This window comes from Corythoichthys intestinalis, chromosome 2, assembly GCF_030265065.1.
Source record: "Corythoichthys intestinalis isolate RoL2023-P3 chromosome 2, ASM3026506v1, whole genome shotgun sequence".
In the NCBI taxonomy this organism is placed as follows: Eukaryota; Metazoa; Chordata; class Actinopteri; order Syngnathiformes; family Syngnathidae; genus Corythoichthys; species Corythoichthys intestinalis.
In genome coordinates, this window is record NC_080396.1 from 19,256,053 (window position 1) to 19,277,710 (window position 21,658).

The following is a 21,658-nucleotide window of genomic DNA, read 5'->3' on the forward strand; positions in this document are numbered from 1 at the left end:
AAAGGTCACAGATGCAACTATTTAACCATTTCGGGGACAGTGGCAACTTAAGTGGACACCTATTCAGAGGTTAATCATTTGCATAGCTCATTCACTGCCAACCCAGGTGGCAAACTATAACAGGAGCGGCATGGGCCAGATGTGCTGCAAATATCGGCCCAATTTGGTAAAACAGATCTGCCCTAGTGTCATTTTGAACAATGGCCCAAGCTTGGTAGGATCAGCAACCAGTTTTGGGCCAGACCTAGTCCAAAGTAGCAGACACTACATTAATGTATGACCCGGATATGGCACACACTTCATCCAATCTGAGCCAGATTTGTATCAAAACCGTTTTCAGTATTAAATTCGGGGTCCATTTTGTTCAGTCTATCATACTGTAATGTGTTTATATTGCAAATTTGTCTATTAAAAGCAATAATGACAACACTTTTTTATGCCATTTAGTAATGCTAACACATTAATCCACCATAACAATACAACATTTTCTTCTCACAAAATGTTTTAATTGGAATAAGCAAAGACTCTAAACAAAATATTGTATTTGTTAAGGTTCTTGGGTAACAGGGGACGTAAGCGCAGAGACAGAGGCAAACTGGAAGTGGTAACAAGAGTTCATTGATGATGAGAGTGAGTGGCAGGAAGTGTCCGAAGAATCCGGTGGGCAGTTTGGTGATAGAACAGGTGAACCGGCAGGCAGGTGTTTTGGCAGGCGAGCAGTACAGGCTTTATGGGGGAAAAAATAAAAATTAGCTCTATATATGGATGATAAGATTCTTTGTTAGGTGAAAGTCACATAAGTGAGTTGTTGCTCTGGCAATGATGTGAGGCCAATGACCGGTTTAAGTAAGCTGCTGACGATGATCAGCGGCACCTGGTCCCAGGCTCACCCATCTGTGCAATCAAGGCAGTGACACAAATTCACAAACACAAGGAGGAGGGGCTCTGTTTGAATAATAGTATTCAAACATTAAAACACATACAGCTACACAGAGTAGATGCTTTCTCCCTCCACATGTTGTTATGCAACAAATTTGAAATTACTTAACTTGCAGACATGGCAGATCACTTGAATACACCGGCCATTTTATCAATGCTCGATTGAATAACTTGTTTAGCAGTCAAAAAATGACTTCAAAGCATGATTATGACTTTGAAAAAAAGCACTTACCATAAAAATTTCTGTACGCCAAGATGACATGTCCTGAATCCTGCGTGTTCTCCTGTTTCGCGTCGCACCTTCAGGGTACGTGCTGTTGTGATGTTGTCACACGGTGACCGTTAAACATCAGATACTATTGATAATTAGCGCATCCGTTCTGCACGGTCCGCTTTGGACCAGTGCGTAACCTGTCATTTGGACTTGCAGATTGATGATTCTGGCCACATCTGGCACAATGAGGCATTCAGCAGATGATTGCTATGTGAACATGGTGAGCTGACGCTGGATCTGGCACACAGTCACCTGCTATCGGGTTTGGATTGTCAGATGGATGATCCCTGTTGTATCTGGTGCACTGATGTTCAGTGGGCGTGATTGCTATGTGGATCTGGCGAGCTGACGCCGGCCCCGGCGTACGGTCACCAGCTTTTGGGGAACCTAGTTCACTGAGTATGTACCATGGTAGTTAGCAAAAGAGGAAAATTGAGATTGTAAAATCTTGTCGATGGCAATAGACCAGTGTTTTTCAACCGGTGTGCCTAGTGTGCCGTGAGAGATCGTCAGGTGTGCCACGAGAAATTATCCAATGTCGCATTTATGTAAATAAATATACTGTATATATTTTTTTTTTTTACGTCGTCAGGTGGAGTTGCAGTAGAAGGGAAGGAAGGAGTAGGTAGAAAGTTTTCGGTTGTGTGCAGATGAGCGAGGTATTTCTTTTGTCGTGTTCAAGAACTGCTCGGATTTCTAGCCATCAGCGATTTTGCTGTCTGCGACAATGTGGACTCCAGCACGTCTACTGCACATCATTTGGTTAGACTCGTCATGTGTTGATATACTCAAAAGTAACCTTTCTATTTTATCCATATGTGAAGACCATCAATCCTCCTCCTTTGTTTTTTTCCAACACATTGTTGAGGACAGCAAGGTTGTAATGGCTAGAAATTTCGAGCAGCTATTGAACGCTACACAAGCAGCTATCCAACAACGCCATGGTGCCAAGCAAGTTTGTACGTCATCTTCAAACGAAACACCCGTCACTTCAAAACAAGTTGATGGACTATTTTGTTCGCTTTCGTGAAAAAACAGAGAAACAGGCAACTTTTTTGATAAAAACTACAAAGGTAAATGAGAGAGCCCTCAAAACCAGTTACCGTGTTGCTGAACTTGTTGCTAAATCCACAAAGTCCCACACCGTGACAGAGAGATTAATACTACCTGCCTGTAAAGCCATTGTCTGCGAGATGCTCGGCCCTGATGCGGTTAAAGACATTGCTCAAGTCCCCCTGTCTGATTATTCTGAGCTTTTTCAAGCCTAACTGCTATAAAAAAATAAATAAAATTAAAATAAAAACAGACTGAGAGCTGTTGAAGAATAAGGATATCGACTTTGTGTTCATCTAAACAGGCTCAAGTTTCACACTGAGTAAGTATATATACTGAGAAATTATTTTATAATTAAATATACTGTACAGAAAATAATTTTGGAACATTTTTGGTTTGTGGTGTGCCGCGAGATTTTTTCCAATGTAAAAACATGCCATGACTCAAAAAAGGTTGTTAACACTGCAATAGACATCCAAACTGTGAGAGGCGAATGAATAGAGGCTGTAAAAAAAAATAATAATAAAAAAAAAAAAAAAAAAAAATGGCCCTAATCCTCTTCTGTAGAGGTCACTGTACAATGATGATATCAATAAAAGGTATCAAAACCTCATGAAGAAAACGTGTTTGGAAACTCAAGAAAGATAGCTTTTTGCTCTTGAAAGGTTGACCTTTTAGAGTTTGGAGGATTCCACTCAAAAGTGACCATATATAGAGTCGAAGAAATATCGACTCTATAATATTGCACATTTCATTGTTCAGACTTGCTAATAGTGGATTTTATGTGTGTCATTATGGATTACAGGATATTTATTATTGATTTCTAGTTTCATTTTCTTATTAAAAATACATAAAATTAACTTGTTAGTAAAAAAAATAAATCTTTTTAACGTTACAGGTAGAACAACATTTTTGTATTTATCTCTAGTGAAATACTGAACGAAAAAATGAGTGTGGATTGGTGAGAGCACAATTCTGTCCTCTGAATAAAAACAGCAGAAAAAAACATAGATTAGGATTGCATCAGTTCACACCCTCTTCTTCTGGCTTAAAGCCAAAGTTCAAAGATTTCGGTTTCACAGGAATACCTACAGTAAAAATACAGGCTTTCAGAATTGAAGCTTTGCAGTCACATCATCAAGCTCTGATGTGGGATTCTTTGATACAAACCAGTTCCTTTATAATTCAAATTTTGCATTGGAAAAGTGCCGGTGCAAGTACACTGTGCATGTGAATCATTGCACACCAAGAACTAAAAGTTCAACTCCAACTTCATGAAATTAAACAATGACAAAACCTTTACGTGAGCACCAAATCTGCACTATCCAAGTTGACGATTTGTACATCCCATGTGATTAGTCCTTAGTTTCCTCTGATCAATTATTCTGTTTAATTCCTACACCCAAAAAGAACAGTTCACAAATCTTTGACATTAGAATGTTAAAGAAATAATTATAATGATAAATTGAATACTTATCAGACATAAAAATCTAAAATAAAAAGCAATTAATGCAATCCATGATTACACCACTCGATCAATGAGCAAAGAAAAACTTAAAAATAAATCCATTCATTTATTACATGATTGTTTTTATTAATTTAAACAATTTTTTCGTCTGGGGGAAAAATATGAAACATTGAGAACCGATCACAGAAGTAAGGGATCTGTCGGGAAAAGCCTACTAGAACAATCTGAACTTTATTTGGTATTCATCAGAGACAAATTAAACGGTGGAAATTGCAAACCCTGTTCTAAGATGAGTTTGAATGTGATTAGTTAATTCTGAACACAAGCACATCCCAAAAGGAAAGAGGGTGTACATACTTATGCAACAGCACTATTGGTGTTTTGATATTTGATAATTTATTGTTACCCTCATTTGGCAGTTTGGAATGTTAAAAAACCGACATATGGAAGATTCAGTCATACTGTGCTTACAGGTGAGACATCAGGCGCTGCAGGCACAATCCATTGCCGACATCTATTGAAAGTCGGGGTCAGTTATTGACCGATTCATCCACCATTAGCTCCACACTCTACGCTACGCCTCCACACCATCATCTAATACAAAAGCAAAACGTTGAGCGTATTGATGCCCTGTGGGAAATCATTCGCTCACTATAGCAGTTTTATATTTCTTACCCCATGACCTATCAAGATCAGACACAGTAAAGTCAAGAGCTGTCATACAGTATATTGTGTTAGTAAGCTTTGTTAAATTGAAACAATAGAAATACAATAACCTATTGTTACTCCGTTATTAACACCAAGACACACAACCTATGACTGAAGAAGGCTTTGAAACCTCATTTATTTAACAGCAGCAATATCCTGCTTTGTTTATCAATACAATAGAGCGATTAATATCCTCTCTCTGGTATGCATCACGGTATGCCCCATAATTCACATCATGGTATGGTGCCTTTCAATCTGATAAGGAGGGTTGCTAATATATGTTGCTAAACCTTGAAGCTTGCAAAAAAAAAAAAAAAAAAAGAAAGGCATATGGTGAATTTCACAGATATACCCTACAGATAATCAATAATTCTGCAGGCGAGAGTTTCAATGACCCGAGGAGGGATTTCTCATAAAATCAGACATGCGATGGGAATCTTACCAGTGTGGTGTAATGGTGCAGTTTCATTTACTGCTGGGCTAGTAAATTTATCACTACAAAGTGCGCATATATCCTCTATTATCATTTTCAACAATAGTAAACACAAGTACATATTCTCTAAAAGTACAGTACAAATGATTCTTAGTCCGTCAAAAGAGAATGTAAAAATGCCACAGCCAAATATGAATGATTGCACTTCTTTAAGTATATAAAATGAAGCTTCCATATCATGAAAAATTTAGCCATTCCCTCACCATCAGTAAAATACTGTGGACATGTCACCTGAGTGACCTGAAACTATGCCCCATGGAGAAGGTATACATAAATCTCTGCTGTAAACTGTGAGTAAAATACCATAAATCTTTATGCGTGTACATCCCTATATGTTTGAACTGTGAAAATGTATCTTCTTAGAGCCTGCAGTGGTTGGAATACATCCCACTGAGTCGGCGTAGGGCTTAACACGCTTTAACAAGAGGCCCGATATCCACCCGCTAGCTCATGAGCTAACAGGCGCGCACTTTTTGGCTAACCTTTTAATTTGTACAAAATTGCCTCGGTTATGCCTATGAATAGTGCTAGGTGTGAGTGCAGCTTCTCTACACTGAAGCTTGTAATTTAAAGAAAAAAACAAAACAACTGCAACATTTAGTGAACGATTGTCACAGTTAGCTGGGCTCAGTATTGAATAGGGATGGGAATCGAGAACCGGTTCTTACAGAGAACCGGTTCCGTGTATTCCGATTCCATGGAATTGTTTAGCAATTTAATTCATGATTTTCTTATCAATTCCAACCTGCACGTTATGCGTTCGGAAATTTACGCATGCTACACTGTTTCTATTTGGCAAGTACGGCTTCATATTACTCATGAAGAGACCTCTCAGCAAGTGCTATTTAGAGAGAATCGTTGCTGGGTGAATTTGCAGTAGTTTTCACAGGCCAGGTCATTATTCATGAGACTACTTAAAGAAATGGTGATTTTTCCCAAAAGGTCTATTAATGGGTCTATCGTTTTCCTCATCGAATACTCTGTAAGAAAAAATATAACATACAGTATATGCATCTAAAATAATCCTAAACGATTTTATTAGCAATTTTAATACTCCTGTTATAAAGATTCCATGGGTATGCGTTCGTTCCCATAGCAACCAGTCAGTTTCCTGTTATTGTCCTACGTCATGCGCGCTGTGTATTCTGGGACCGAGAATAGGCGTAAGGTGCGCATTTCGAGTAGAGGAAGGTCACCTGTTAGAGGAAGTATTAATTAGGTGCGTCCAGGAACGAATGTCCTTCGTGCCATAAAGTTCTTATGATAAATTAGAGTCGTTATCGGCGCGACCGTTTCGTGTTTTTACTGTTGCGTCAGCTGGTTGCTCCCGCTCGTTCTTGTTGCGTCGAGGAGACCGTTGTTTACATTATATTCGCGTTGCACATTTGTGTTAAGAGGGAATGTGTTAGTTTAGCATTTTGTGATGATGTTGTACATCTATATGAGTGTAAAGTGCTTAGTTTTCGCCACTTTTATGACCAAGATGACCGCACGTGCACGCAGCGTGCTTCCGGATTGTGCGCGCGCGGTTGCGCCCCCCCCCCACCTTTGTGTCATTATAATGTGCGAGTCATGTGTCTGTGTTATAGACTGCTTTACAGTCAATTTGCATTGTTTATTGCATCAGCACTAATATGATGTAATTTTCATTCCTTTCAGCACCACACATACAGTGGGGAGAACAAGTATTTGATACACTGCCAATGGGAAAACCAGTGTATCAAATACTTTTTCTCCCTACTGTATACCCACACATTCCAGTCTTCTTCCACACACATACAAATACATCAACATCTTTCAACACATGCTCTCATCTGCTCATTGAGTGATTGTCCTATCAAGTGCCATTGCCTGTATATAGTTGTGCCTGTTGCCAAGTTGGATTAAAAGTGCCAAAGACCAACTCCACTCTCCGCTCCTTGTGTTCTAACCGACACCCCGAGGCGAATGAACCATAAAACATATTAAACCCAGAACCTCATACAGTCCATTAGTCCAAATTACAATCGATAAGGGAATCGATAAAGAATCGAATCGTTAAGCAATACCGATAATGGAATCGGAATCGTAAAAATCTTATCAATTCCCATCCCTAGTACTGAAGGCTAATATTTAAAGGCAGCAATTTCCACAATGTGTAGCTCAGATTGTAAATACTGTGTATGTATCTTAGTGATAAAGACTGTGACAGATGGTGATGAAATATAGACAGTCGTATATTTAACTAAATAAGAACATCAACGACTACTGTTCATTTTTTAAGATATAATAATCATGAGACATTCATAAAACTTACCAGGAAATCTATCATCTCACATCACATGGTCTTCAACAAGCTGATCGTATCCGGGTAGTAAGCTCATAAGGACTCTACTCCGCCACACAACTTCCACCGAAACAGTGTGTTGTTTGTTTTGCCACCAACTTTTACTGTGAAGTAACAGTCACTCCAGGATTGCCGCCATCGCTTGCGAGAATATGACATGTTCCACCTTGGTTTCTAACCTGGCCGCTTGTAAACTCAGTGTTCAGCTCTGTGCGTGCCTGCGAGTTGTTTTTGTGTGCATGTCTTTCCTCTGAACTGTGACAAATTGGTCTACAGTAACACAGTATCACAGCTGGGAGCTTGACGAGCATAAAACAACCCAGAGCTCGACAGGAACCCCTTCGGGCCTCAAAATATTCATTTCCTCTCAACAATGCAACCGTAAGTGTTTTCCAAGCTGGTAAATTGTGGCTCTTACCACAGGCGTGATCTGGAGAAGGGATACACGCTCAACATTGTCAATTAACAAATTTATTATTATAATTTATAAATAAATTAAAGAAACCGCTTCCTTCTGGGACTTCTCCAAAAGGGTAAATCACCTTTGCTTTTAAGGATGTATCAACTTTGCATCATCCATTTGTGTAGAGCAAATAGAATGTAAAAAAAAAAATAAATAAAAACACAATCACAGCAGTTTATCAAAGATTTCCTATCGCTGAAGGCCCTGCTTTATGTGGACCACCAGGGAGGATAAAAATCCTAAACACATCTGACTCACAACTTGTTTAAGATCTAATCCCAAAATCTTGGAAGTGACCTGGCTATGCACCGCCCATATCACCACTCTACTCCACTTAATGTAGTACTGTAGATACATCAGCTATAACTAAACAAAATCTGTATAATGTGGGGACTTTTTTTTAACACTTTGATGCATGAATTATGATTCCCCCCTGGTGGCCGAAAGTGTCATTGCGTGAAATTGACTTTCCTATATATATATATATATATATATATATATATATATATATATTATATTATATATACACATACATACACGCACACATATATATGTATATATATATATATATATATATATATATTAGGGCTGTCAAAATTATCGCGTTAACGGGCGTTAATTAATTTTTTAAATTAATCACGTTAAAATATTTGACGCAATTAACGCACTAGGCCCGCTCAGACAGATTTAAATGTCAGTACAGTGAAAGGCCAACTTGTTAATTGTGTTTTATGGAGTTTTTCCGCCCTCTGCTGGCGCTTGAGTGTGACTTGCATATGTTATTTGGCGTAATGTCGCCCTCTGCTGGCGATTCAGTGCAGCTGATTATTTGGGTTTCGGCGCGCTTTTCTGACGTAATTATATGTCGACACGAACTCACACTAATAGACAGTGCTATTCAGACCAGCTAACGTCCGCATCCAGTATTCAGTGGCAGTTCTCATAGCCCGATCACACTGTTTGTGTCTAATACATGCATCGCTTGTGAGTTATATTCCTCCTTTGTTTATATTCATGAGCATTAGATAGTTATTGATGATGTGTATTTGAATTTGTTCACATATATGGTGAAATGCAGTTACATTGTTAGATGCTTGTGAGCTAATTGGCTAGTGCTACTGCTCAAATGGACACGTGTGTGTACATTTTATGTTATTTTGTGATTTATGCAAGTTATTGACACATTGCCTTGTTATTTTCAGTTTAAAAAAAAAAAATACAAGAAACGTGCTCCTGTCAAAAAGAGATGACTTCAGTAAAGCCCATGCAACTTTGCCACACCATCTGATTTCTTTTTGGAACTTTTGTTCGCTATCTGTCAATTTGTGTACTCACACACATTGAGGACAGAATAGGGCTACTAGTTTATTTTTTGATTGAAAATTTTACAAATTTTATTAAAACGAAAACATTAAGAGGCGTTTTAATATAACATTTCTATAACTTGGACTAATATTCATCTTTTAAGAACTACAAGTCTTTCTATCCATGGATCGCTTTAACAAAATGTTAATAATGTTAATGCCATCTTGTTGATTTATTGTTATAATAAACAAATACAGTCCTTATGTACCGTATGTTGAATGTATATATCCATCATCTTATCTTTCCATTCCAACAATAATTTACAGAAAAATATGGCATATTTTATAGATGGTTTGAATTGCGATTAATTGCGATTAATTACGATTAATTAATTTTTAAGCTGTAATTAACTCGATTAAAAATTTTAATCGTTTGACAGCCCTAATATATATATATATATATATATATATATATATATATATATATATATATATATATATATATATAATGCAGACCCATAGAAATGTAGTCCAGTCAATACACATACACACAGTAGTCTATGTGCCAACTAAACATTTTTATAAATTACTATCACGACAATTGTCCTTGACAAATTGTTATTCCCATTCAATTGATGTTCTCATTCAATGTTCTAGACTGCACACAAACAAAACCGAAATAAACTGACAAACTATTCAATCAGCATGTTTCCAAACGTAGCAGTTCAAAACTACGTTTCCCATAATGCCTAGCACGGTTTAGCTTACTGATAGCTAGCTGAGGCAAAAATCAAACTTTGCTATGAAAGTTTACAATCATCGGCAGCGCGCCGATGCGACACCAAATGGGATTTTACAGTCAAAGCTCCGACAGAAGTCAACAGTTGCCATTATGTACGTATTTATCTTTAAAAAACAAAAAAAACAAAAAAAAAAAACAGGCATTTCGGCCAAATCATTAGCACATTAGATGGCGGTAATGCCTCATGATAGGGGTAAACTGCCAACAAAAACAAGAAGAGCTACTACTTCCCTCCATTCTAGTAGGAGCCATGTCAACTGCTGCTTCTCTTCAAATTGGTCCCGTGAAAAATCATAAAAACCGGACATTTTTATGAATTTATAAAACCCGCCCGGACCACGAGGACATTACGTGAAAGTAGGACTTGTCCGGGCAAAAGAGGACGTCATCCTACATTAAGAACAATCACATAAACTCGCTCCAAGTATTCAACCACAATTGAAAATGCACAATAAACAGTATAAAAGGTGTTATATAAAGGTGTTACCTCTGTGGATGCTTCACAAGCAACAACTGTGCACGCAGGCATGCAGCTGTTAACAATCACCTCTCTCTCTCACTCGTCTCTCGTCCACTTTTTTGTGGGCGTAAATGCGTTCCTCCTCGCGTAAGGAAGTACTGTGCCAAAATATAAGCATGCATCACAAAACAAAAGTCAACGTTATTTAAAAAAAAAAAAAAAACGATTGGAGACTCCAGCGTCGTAAAGTCAAAATCACGCAAGTCGGGTACGTTGTAGCCTGGGGACTACCTGTAGTACCTCAAAATACTATGGAGAAAAAAAAAAAAAAAAAAGGAAAACAAGTTTTTATTGTATTCATTTATACATTTATTTATAACAATTAAAAGACAATATTAAAAAATACAATCATGGCTGATAATTTTAAAAAGTTATACATTAATAATTATGTACTGTAGCTGTTCAATTTAGCAAAAATCAATGCAATTCATAGGTGAAAGGAATGTCTCTGTGACGTAACGCACATGTACAGCATAGTATGCCATCACGTGCCACAGTGTTTACAAAAGTAAATATGGTGCCATCGGCAGGTCTCCACCTCCCGATTTTGTGGTAAATTATGAGGAGGGACAACTGGGGCAAGGGCATAGGTTTGCATAGGAACGGTAAGGAACAACACTACCAACTTTTCAAGATGCTCAAATTGTCCCCACCAACTTTTAAGCTACTTATTTGCATTATATAATGAATTCCGTTACATAGGTAATTTAGATAGTCTTCTCATATGTTGTTAGGATAGAATTGACCCTACCATTATTAAGTTAATTACTTTCATTTAGTTCAGACTTAGATTGACCCTTTTACTTGCTGAATGTGCCAGTCCATTTTTTTCTCCTCAAACACGTTTGATTGGCTGATGACTTGACCCCCCCCCCACACACACACACAATCACATCCCCGACATAGATACAACATGCCGCATCCTCTGCCCCCTTCGAAAACAAGGAATATTAGAAGTTTTTTTTCCGACAGCGCGGCCACTGTAAGTATTGTAAAAAGAAGTCAATGTTGTGGAGGTGGGGAACACACCACTAATTTTGCTGCTGAAAGTCCGACCGGCATCAGAGTTCGCATAACATTAATCTATGTGAATTTCCTAAATTCCAGTAGGAAGCTGCTTAGATAGAAATATCCTCCTTTATGTGTTTTCTACTGTTAACGGTAATTAAACTGTAAGAAATGTAGTGAACCAAGGTTTACCCCCTTCTCCCCAATTTTCATTTTTATTTTAACATTCAAAACAAGATGGAGAAAATTATTTGACTAAATTTAAGAAAAATGATCAGATTAAGACATTATAAATTTGCAGTGTGAAAGTTAGTATAAATCAATACAGATGTATTTTGCATTGAGAATTTAGCCAATCAATTAGATTCATTTTTAGTGAGAAATGTAGCCCTGACCCCCGTTCACCCAATCTGTTCTTATTCATCTTATCTGTCTTATTCATGTCCCGTTCCCACCAAAAAGTGTACATGCAGGTTATGCTGTTATTTTGTCCCGACCAATATTGAGACCAAACCTATGCCCTTGAACTAGGGCCAACATTTTTTTCAACCTGATGGCTTGACGTGTGGTATCAAGAAGGAAAAAGCACATTCTGTGCCTTTGCCCGCATTTGTTGTTTGGTTCATCAAACATGAATGACGTGTTTACCAATTGATGACATTTAGGCCGCATGCATACACATCATGTTTATACTGCAAAGGAGTCAGAAAGATATCTGAATTACTGTGCATCCACATAGGAATGAATTCCCATTGGATTCAAATAAATAATCATCAGAATTTGACTATTCACACAGTAAGAAAAAGTCAAATACTGTATTTTTCGCACTATAAGGCGCACCTAGCTACTAGCCGCCACCCACCAAATTTGGCATGAAAAGAGCATTTGTTCATAGATAAGCCACACTGGACTATAAGCCACAGCTGTCCTCACTGTATTATGGGATATTTACACCAAAAGATATTAACCGGAAACACTCTATTTGACAGCGGCACCATACGACTGTCATAAGACCAAATGAACAACCACTTATTGCTTCAAAAAGTTTAATTTGGACATCACGGGCTTCCTTGGAGGAGACAGTCAACCTCTGCTGCCACCTGCTGTCAATGCTGTTGTTGTCCAACGTGCTTCTAAGCATGCATTGCAGCGCTGCAGATATAAATAATTCAAATGCATATTTTGTGCTAATTATTTCTTCAGTTACTGTTGCAGTTGTTTCATTAATTGCTAGTTATGGTATTTGGTAACACTTTATTTGAAAGTGGTGTCATAAGACTGTCATTAGACAGTCATAATTATGATATTACACTGTCATGAGCCTTAATAAATGCTTACAACAGATGTCATTTAGTGTTGTCCGGCAAATTATCTAACTTTTGAATGGATGTAACAGATCCAAGCTGGAAATAAATGGAGACAAAATTGACACTTAATGACATCAGCATTCAATAATGCCAATGATAATGTCATGTCATAATTATGACGGTCTTATGACAGTCTTATACCAGCGCTATCAAATAAAGTGTCACCCATTAACCCAAATAAATCAACAAATAAACCGCACTGGACTATAATTTGCAGGATTAAAAATGAAGGAAAAAAGTAGCGGCTTGTAGTCCGAAATTTATGGTACGTGTAGCACATACAGTGTATCACAAAAGTGAGTACCCCCCTTGCATTTCTGCAAATATTTAAATATATCTTTTCATGGGACAACATTGACAAAACGACAGTTTGACACAATTAAAAGTAGTCTGTGTGCACCTTATATAACAGTGTTAATTTATTTACCCTCAAAATAACTCAAAATGTAGCCATTAATATCTAAACAGCTGGCAACAAAAGTGAGTACAACCCATAGAAACTACGTACATCCGTAAATGTCCAAATTGAGTACTGCTTGTCATTTTCTCTACAAAATGTCATGTGACTCGTTACAGGAGTGCTGTCAGCATTGCTGCAGAGATTGAAGAGGTGGTGGTGGGGGGGGGGGGGGGGGTTCAGCCTGTTAGTGCTCAGACTATACGCCACACTCTACATCAAATTGGTGTGCATGGCTGTCACCCCAGGAGGAAGCCTCTTCTGAAGACGGTACACAAGAAAGCCTGCAAAAAGTTTGCTGAAGACATGTCAACAAAGCACATGAAATACTGGAACCATGACCTATGGGCTGATGAGACAAGCAGTACTCCATTTGGGCATTTAGGGATGTAGTTTCTGTGGGGTGTACTCACTTTTGTTGCCAGGGGTTTAGATATTAATGGTTATATTTTGAGTTATTTTGAGGGGAAATTAATTAACTCTATTATATAAGCTGCACACAGACTACTTTTCATTGTGTCAAAGTGTCATTTTGTCAGTGTTGTCCAATGAAAACATATACTTAAATATCTGCAGAAATGCAAGGGGTGTACTCACTTTTGTGATACACTGTAGGTACAGAAATCGGATTTGACCTGCAGTGCGAACGTAAATTTGGACTTCTGTCTTTTAGTAACAGTTCAAAATCAAATAATACTACTGAGAATCTGATTTGAAGTTCGTTCCCAAATCACCAGTTACTTTATGCTTACAAAACTACAGTTTGACAGGGAAATGTGCTGTTGTCATAATTTCTGATAAGACTATTTTTATGAACGGGAAATAATATTAGTGTCACATGTGGTGTATTGGGTATTTTAAGCTTGGTGGGATAAGTGCCACGGTTGTAAGCCTGCACAACTCAGAGGACCAGCAGTGTAGGCATTAGACTTCCATTGTATAGATTTGTGAAAGTGTGATTATGGAGCTCCACTCTGCCCCTGTAGCTGCTCTGCTCCTGAGAGCCACAGTGATCCAACACTAATGATGCGCTCTATGGTTACTTGGGCTTGTGGGAATGCAGGAAAGTAGGGGGGGAGGCAGCTGTGCTAAATCCTGATGGGGTGGTTGTCAAAATGGTCTTGATTTTTACCATTTTTCTCTCGCTCTACTTTCAGGATGTGCGTGGTCTACATCAGACTGGGGAAACCAGCTTTTATTACCATTGTGTCAGCACTCAGCTTGCCACTAAAATGTGGCTGGGCTTGGCCATGTAAGTACCAACGTGTGTCAACATTGAGCAACAAAATAGCCACAAAGTACCAAACAGTGAGAGAAACCTTTTACAAATCTCAGCAGGAGCTTACAACCACCAATGAGACAGTAAGTGTTGCACTGAGTTAGCACACAAAATAAAAGAAGGCAAAATAAAAAGTGAAACATAAGTGACAGGTTCAAGTCATAACCCGACTCCATGTGCTAATTATGGGCTGCTTGCTTATCTTACCTTGCTCACGGCTCAAGCTGCGAATATTGCTGGAACCATCCATTGTTGCATTCCCCCAATATGACAGCACTCCAATGCTCCAGCGCTGTAAAAAGCTGGTGGAGCTGGCTTTACCCTAGCTACCATGTGGAGGGATGCTGTCAGATATCGTCTCACCCCGCGGGTGACATTATCCAGGGTGTGAGATGTTTGGGTAGAACTCACTAGTCCTCACGTCTTTCTACGCTACCTTTCCCTCACAGTCTTTTTCTTCTGGCATGCTGTTTAGAAGTAAGCGCATCTTCCCTTTCAAAGACAATAGTGTAGTCTTACACTTCTTCTTCCTCTACAGTACAGAGTGGCTGGACGATGTGTGTGTATGTGTGTGAGGAGGGTTTGCCTGGAGAGCTTTCTGAGCGCGCTCAACACAGTCAACCACTCAGAGCTCTTGTAGCGAAGAGGAAGCGCTTGGTTCAACGCCGATCACCTGGGAGAGTGAGCGCTATTAGATGGACAAGGGAGGGAGGGAAAAGTGAGGAAGGAATAGAGGCAAAGGAGGAGGAGCAGGAGTAAGGCAGGGAGAGGAAATGGACCGAAATGCATCTGCTGAGATAAAAGGGAGGAGAGGGATGCGAGAGGCGCAAAGGAGCCAAGGTGGCCGTGATTTGCAAGTGGGGAAGAGCAGCAGTGTATGGCATACATGTTTTATTCAACACGGAGAGATGCTGAGGGATAGGAACAGTCAAGCATGGATGGGTTTGTCCCAGTAGTCGGCTAAAGGGAGACACAACAGAGGATGGACTGGCATGGTGATGGACTCTCCCTTTGTGAGCTTGCTCATCTTGCCACAAAGCTTGAAGATGTGTACCATAAATGTGGACTATAAGTCGCACCATCCAAATATTCTCAATTAAGAGTGAAAAATACCATAATAAGTTATACAGGAGAATATGTTGCATTTTGAGGGGATTATTTAGCAGAAACTCTTGGACAGACATTATACATAATAGAACTAACAATAAGTTGGAGAACAGGTCAAAAAGGTGCTCCGTTAATATAACTCTCATTCTTACTCCAAAATACTAGCAAATCCATTAAAGAACAGGTGTCAAACTCAAGGCCCGGGGCCCAGATCCAGGCAGCCACATGATTTTGTTTGGACCATGAAAGCAAATCCAGTTCACATTTTTGTTACATTGCAATTTTGCCTATTGTTATCACTTAAAAAAAGAGAGGTAAAGCAGGCCTTTTTTTGTAACCAATTCCCTTTTAAAATACATTGATTGGTGAAAACTAGTTTTTAAAAAAATGCTAACTTAAATAATAATGACTATAATAAAAAAAATAAAAAAAAACACTGAAAATGTATTGTGTGTTCACAAAACAAAAACGTGTTGCGATTAAAGGCAATCATCCCTTCTTTTTCATATTGAATCCACAGAAAGAAGATTTTCTCATCAATAATAAGTAATTATTGAATTAATAATTTTTTTTAATTATTAAAAGAAAAATGTATTCCTTTTTTTAATCACGTAACTGACAAACAACTCGAGTTATTAACTATGAATACCAAAATCTTAAAAAAAAAAAAAAAAAAAAACTTAACTAAAATGAATAATTTCAAGAAAAATTAAAAGTTAGCAAACCCACTGTAAAATCTTATTAAAGTGATCCTCTAACTTAAATACATGTACGCTCTAATAAACCACAATTGTTCTCTTGCACTAAAATATGTTGTTGGAAACACATAAAATGTTAAATCAATGGCAATATTTTATAATATTTAGCCCATATTTTGACCGTTAACTGGCGCCATGGTTTGCGGGCTCGCAGTGATGACGTCATTGGTATCTTTCGTGTTCAACAACTGCTTATTGCTGCCTAAACTCGCGAAGTAAAATGCCACGATGTGCTGCTTTTGGATGCAATTTCCAGTCAAATGGAAACAAGGGGAGTGAAGTGAGTGGTCAAGGTGGAATTATTATTTTTAGTGAATAAATATGCATAAGTGGAAGCTTCTCCCCCTTTTTGGTCCCTGTATGCACGTATCCTACCCACCGCGCATTACAACTAGTGTCCGAACATTTTTCCTGGATCCTCAGTCAAGTACGGGATCCGTCTATTTTTCTGGATCCGACGGTCCCACCGCGTCTGCAATATTGGTTTCGGATCTGTCCATTTTTTTGATTAGTCGGTCCCACAGCGGCTTTTCGGATCAGTCTATTTTGTGGAATCGACGGCCTAATCGCGGCTGCGACATTGCCATGGTATCGGTCTAATTCCTGGATCTTCGAGTGAGTAAAAAACGCGGATTTGGATTACTATTGCTATCTTTTTTGTTGACTATTCTTCGTGGGAGTTTTCCCCAAATCATAGTAAATAATTAAAGCACTATGGCACGCTACAGTGACGATAGTGACTCTGACGTGGACCTTACAACAATGTTGGGAGTTCGTCAGGGAATGCGTGTTTGCGTACTGCTGAGCTCCCGAGTGAAGAGTGGTCAAGGTGGAAATATTTTTTGTGAATAAATGTGCATAAGTGGATGCTTCTCCCCTTTTTGGTACTTTTATACACGTATCCTAGCTACCACGCGGTACAATGTACAAGACATGGATTACACAAGGTGTGCTCTTTTGCCTGTATTGTAAGCACACGACAGCTCTGGATGCTAACAATCTACATAATTATATTGGGATAAGTTTGAAAACGCAATATGCTTACCTTGAATATCTGCTAATAAAACCGGACAGCATACACTCTCGCTCCCACCCGGACTTCCCAACAGGACTCTCTCGCATCAGCAGTTTGGCCAACTTTTGTCTTATCAGGTATTTGCTGCACGCATTTTTCCCTGAAGCTCATCTTGTGAACGACCGACAGTGCTGTCCTGCTCTTCACTTTTCAGATCTGGTTCAAATAGGAAGGGTAGAACTGACGACATGTTGGGAAAGCTAACGAGTGACACGCTGGAATTTCGGCAACCGGACCAGTGACGTCACGCACTGCGACGTAACAAGAATGGCGACCTATCACTTAAAATAATTTTACAAACTTTATTAAAACAAAAACATTAAGAGGGGTTTCAATATCAAATTATTATACCTCATAATAACATTTATCTTTTGAGAATTACTTGTCTTAGAAACAGAGGATCCCTTTAAAACTATAAATTTGAGGGGTCAAATTAAAAACTACATGAAACGAAACTATAATTAAATATCTCAACGTATTATGACCTTGTTTAAATAATATATAATTGTACTGATTTTATAACCAAGTATCAATTTGTTGTGTATTTGTAATAATATGAGGCGTTCATTTTACTTGGTTTCACAGCCATTAGGACCCTTACTGGGAAACTAGAACAACAATTTGGCCTGTAACAAAAACGAGTTTGACATTGCTGCATTAGGGTTTGTCTTCCATCTCAGTTTCTACTTCTGAATAACTTATCTCTGGAGGTAGAGGGTATGCCAATAGTGTCCTTTTTGCAGCTTTCAGTGAGAAAAAAAATGTATACACATTGTACATACAGTGTATCACAAAAGTGTGTACACCCCTGGTATTTCTGCAGATATTTAAGTATATCTTTTCATAGGACAACACTGACAAAATGACACTTTGACACAATGAAAAGTAGTCTGTGTGTAGCCTATATAATTGAGTTAATTTATTTTCTTCTCAAAATAACTCAAAATATAGCCATTAATGTCTAAACCCCTGGCAACACAAGTGACTACACCCCTTAGAAACTACGTACACCCCTAAATGTCCAAGTTGAGTACTGCTTGTCATTTTCCCTCCAAAATGTCATGTGACTCGTTACAAGGAGTGCTGTCAGCATTTCTGCAGAGATTGAAGAGGTGGGGGGTCAGCCTGTTAGTGCTCAGACCATTCGCCCCACTCTACATCAAATTGGTGTGCATGACTTTCACCCCAGGAGGAAGCCTCTTCTGAAGACGGCACACAAGAAAGCCTGCCCGTCTCATCAGACCATAGGACATTGTTCCAGTAATCCATGTGCTTTGTTTACTTGTCTTCAGCAGACTGTTTGCGGGCTTTCTGTAGTATCTGCAGAAATTCGAGGGGTGTACTCACTTTTGTGATACACTGTACATTAAGTCGCAGGCTAAGCCAAACTTAGAAAGAAAAAAAAAAGTGACTTACAGTCTGGAAAATATGTTATATACTTTGTACAACAATCTTTGAGACAGAACAACGCTTACACATAAGACTATGTTTTCCCCACCGCAGTGTAAACTAAGGTCTTTGACTCTGGTTGACGGTGATAGATACCCAATCCATTTGCACTGAAAGGGCTCGCAGTTCAAATGTGTTGCTCTAGAGACAAAATAATTTTAAATTCACAGGCTAAGGATAAAAAATGCCACATATAAATATTGTATATATGTATAGCTCTGCATATAGCCGCAGTTCACAGGTGACTATCGCCATCAACGGCACTAAAAGAGTTAAGATTACGCTGTATCTGTCCATATAAAAGCACACTGCAGTCTGTCACTCTTTTAGCAAATCAGGAGCCTAAAAAAAGTAACAGCGGCAGCCTCCTTTGTCACGCATTCTGACTCCTCCATTCCTCAGCATAGTGGGAGAAGATGAACATTTACACATGCCAAAAAGAAAACCAGCACCAGTAGATAATATTGAGGAAAACATGACGTAACATGTTCTGTTGTTAATTCTGTTTAATCCTTGAACTCACAAATGCTGTGTTTGGATAATTTCTATTCTAGTGCAGTGCTTTTCAAAAAAAGTCTGTTTTCAAGGAATTCAAATGTTTGCAGATAAACAGCTTTTAAAGTGTTTATGTGAACACGACCCTGAGCTACTGTACTTAAACATCTTCATAAGAGCCTGTACTTCACTCTCAATACCATCTGAGAATCATAGATTCTGTTTTGGAGGTGCTATTTCTCTTCACATTTTTGCAGTAGTTATAAAATGTCGCATCAATTCTACAAGTCAAAGTTCAATGAAGCCATCTTTCAATAGTCTAAAGTAGTACAAGAATGAAATGACCTGTAGTCAACGGCAGTGCAACTAAAAAAAAAAAAAAAAAAAAAAAATCGCAAAAACATTACATTTATGGTAAAATACAGGCAGTTGTGGTTGCCAAAAAAAATCACCATCCAAAAAACAGGGTTGTGTAAAATACACGTAACAAAGCTAAATTGTTTCAATCAATTAAAAAAAAAATTTTTTGTAGGTTTTTTAACCGAAAATCATAGTAGAACAAAAAATTTCCTCCTGTAATTTTTCTAATACTGCGATCTAGACCTGTCCGATATTATCGGGTAGCAGATAAAAAAGCATTTAAAAATGTTATCGGATAATATAGGCATAGTTTTTTATTATCGGTTTTATAGCAGTGCTGTCTTGTCCACTATTGCCTGCCTGTGTTTCTGGTGTTTTGTCGCCCCCTTCTGGCGCGTAGGTGTAATTAGTTTTGACAAGTTAAGTTCCAGCACTTTCTGCTGATGTCATCATATGTCAACAGGAGCTCCTTGCGAATAGAGAGAGCTAAATGGACGAGTTAACGTCTTCAGCCAATGTACCATAGCAGTTCTTGCCATCTAATCACATTGTTAGTGCCTAATATAAGCACCGCTTGTAAGTTATATTCTTCTTAGTTTTATATTCATGAGCCTTGTGTAGTATATTGGAAATGTGTACATTTTGTTTTGTTTGCATTTGTGGTAAAATTTGGTGACATTATTTCATTGCTTGCAAGCTGTACTACCAGTTGCAATTCAAATTGCCACGTGGTGTATACTTCGCTTTATTTTGTGACTTTATTTAATATCAGTGACACAATGTTTTGTTGTTTTCAGTTTTACCAAAATGTAGCAGTGCTCTTGTCAAGAGAAAGATGACCACTGTAAAGCCAGTTCAACTTTACTCCAGGGTCTGACTTCTCTTTAGAGCCTGATTTGTTCGCTACCTGTTGATTTGTGTACCTACACACACACTGAAGACCGAGTAAGTACCTTATTGACACTTGGGACTTGCACTTGAGCCAAAAAAACTGATATTTGCACTATTTTGATTTCAACAATAAATTAGAGCTGAAACGAATACTCGAGCAACTCGAGTAACTCGAGTTTAAAAACTGATCCGAGTAATTTTATTCACCTCGAGGAAACGTTTAATTTTGCCAGCTCTAAGCATCACGTTTTGCCCGGACTACTTTTAATGCAGGACAACGCGCTGACATGCGTAGAGGAAGAAGCAATTAAAAAAAAAAACTTACCGCAGCCGACAGCTGCTACAAAATACGCTGACGCTGCTAAAAACTACGCCCGCAGGATGTTAGTGTGGTAGCAGGTAGTGTCCGATGAGTCTAATAAATATCGCATGCATTTAGGACTAGATGCGAAATGACAAACTCGGCCACGTCTGGGCAGCGTTAGTAAACAGCCGCCATCTTTAAGCAGTAGACTTCTCATCGCTAATAAATATAACGTTACTGTCACTTGCTCACGTAACGTTAGCCCTTCGGAGGGCTAGGTTTCTATTGATTATGACCACTGTCGATGCGTGGCTAACGTGTCTTACATACAGGCTTTATTTAATCTGTAAAAACACAGCGCTGTAGAGTGATGAGGGTGTAAAATTAAAACATAATAAAGCTAACTGTCAGTTTTAGCTCAGTAGTCATTGCTGAATAAAACACCAAGTAGCACTGGTCCCTAATGTGCTCCAATACAGCAGGTATAATACATTTATTTTGAACACTGCAAAAACTCAAAATCCTATCAGTACTTACAGTTTAGACTAACTTAAAACTTAACTAGAACTTAAAAATAGCTTGACACAAATGGAAATTAAATTGAAACACGTGGGGGAAAACACGAAGCTTTCAAGTGACGTGTGTTATCAAGCGTAATTACATTTTTACGTAAGAAATATGTTTTTTTTTATAAGATCTAGAAGTTTTTTGAGTGAAAGCAGTGAATTTTTTTTCTAGGCACATCTGAGATGCAATTG

At 38.4% G+C, this 21,658-nt stretch overlaps 1 protein-coding gene across 1 annotated transcript in view; it reads right to left on the reverse strand.

Moving 5' to 3' along the window:
* plch2a (phospholipase C, eta 2a) overlaps positions 1–15,285 on the reverse strand; it is a 118,028-nt gene extending 102,743 nt beyond the window's left edge. Inside the window, exon 1 of the mRNA XM_057859145.1 lies at positions 14,669–15,285. Within this exon, the coding sequence (XP_057715128.1) occupies positions 14,669–14,711 (43 nt within the window). The 5' untranslated portion in view covers positions 14,712–15,285. The remainder of the gene's footprint in view (positions 1–14,668) is intronic.
* Between the last annotated feature and the right edge of the window lie 6,373 nt (positions 15,286–21,658).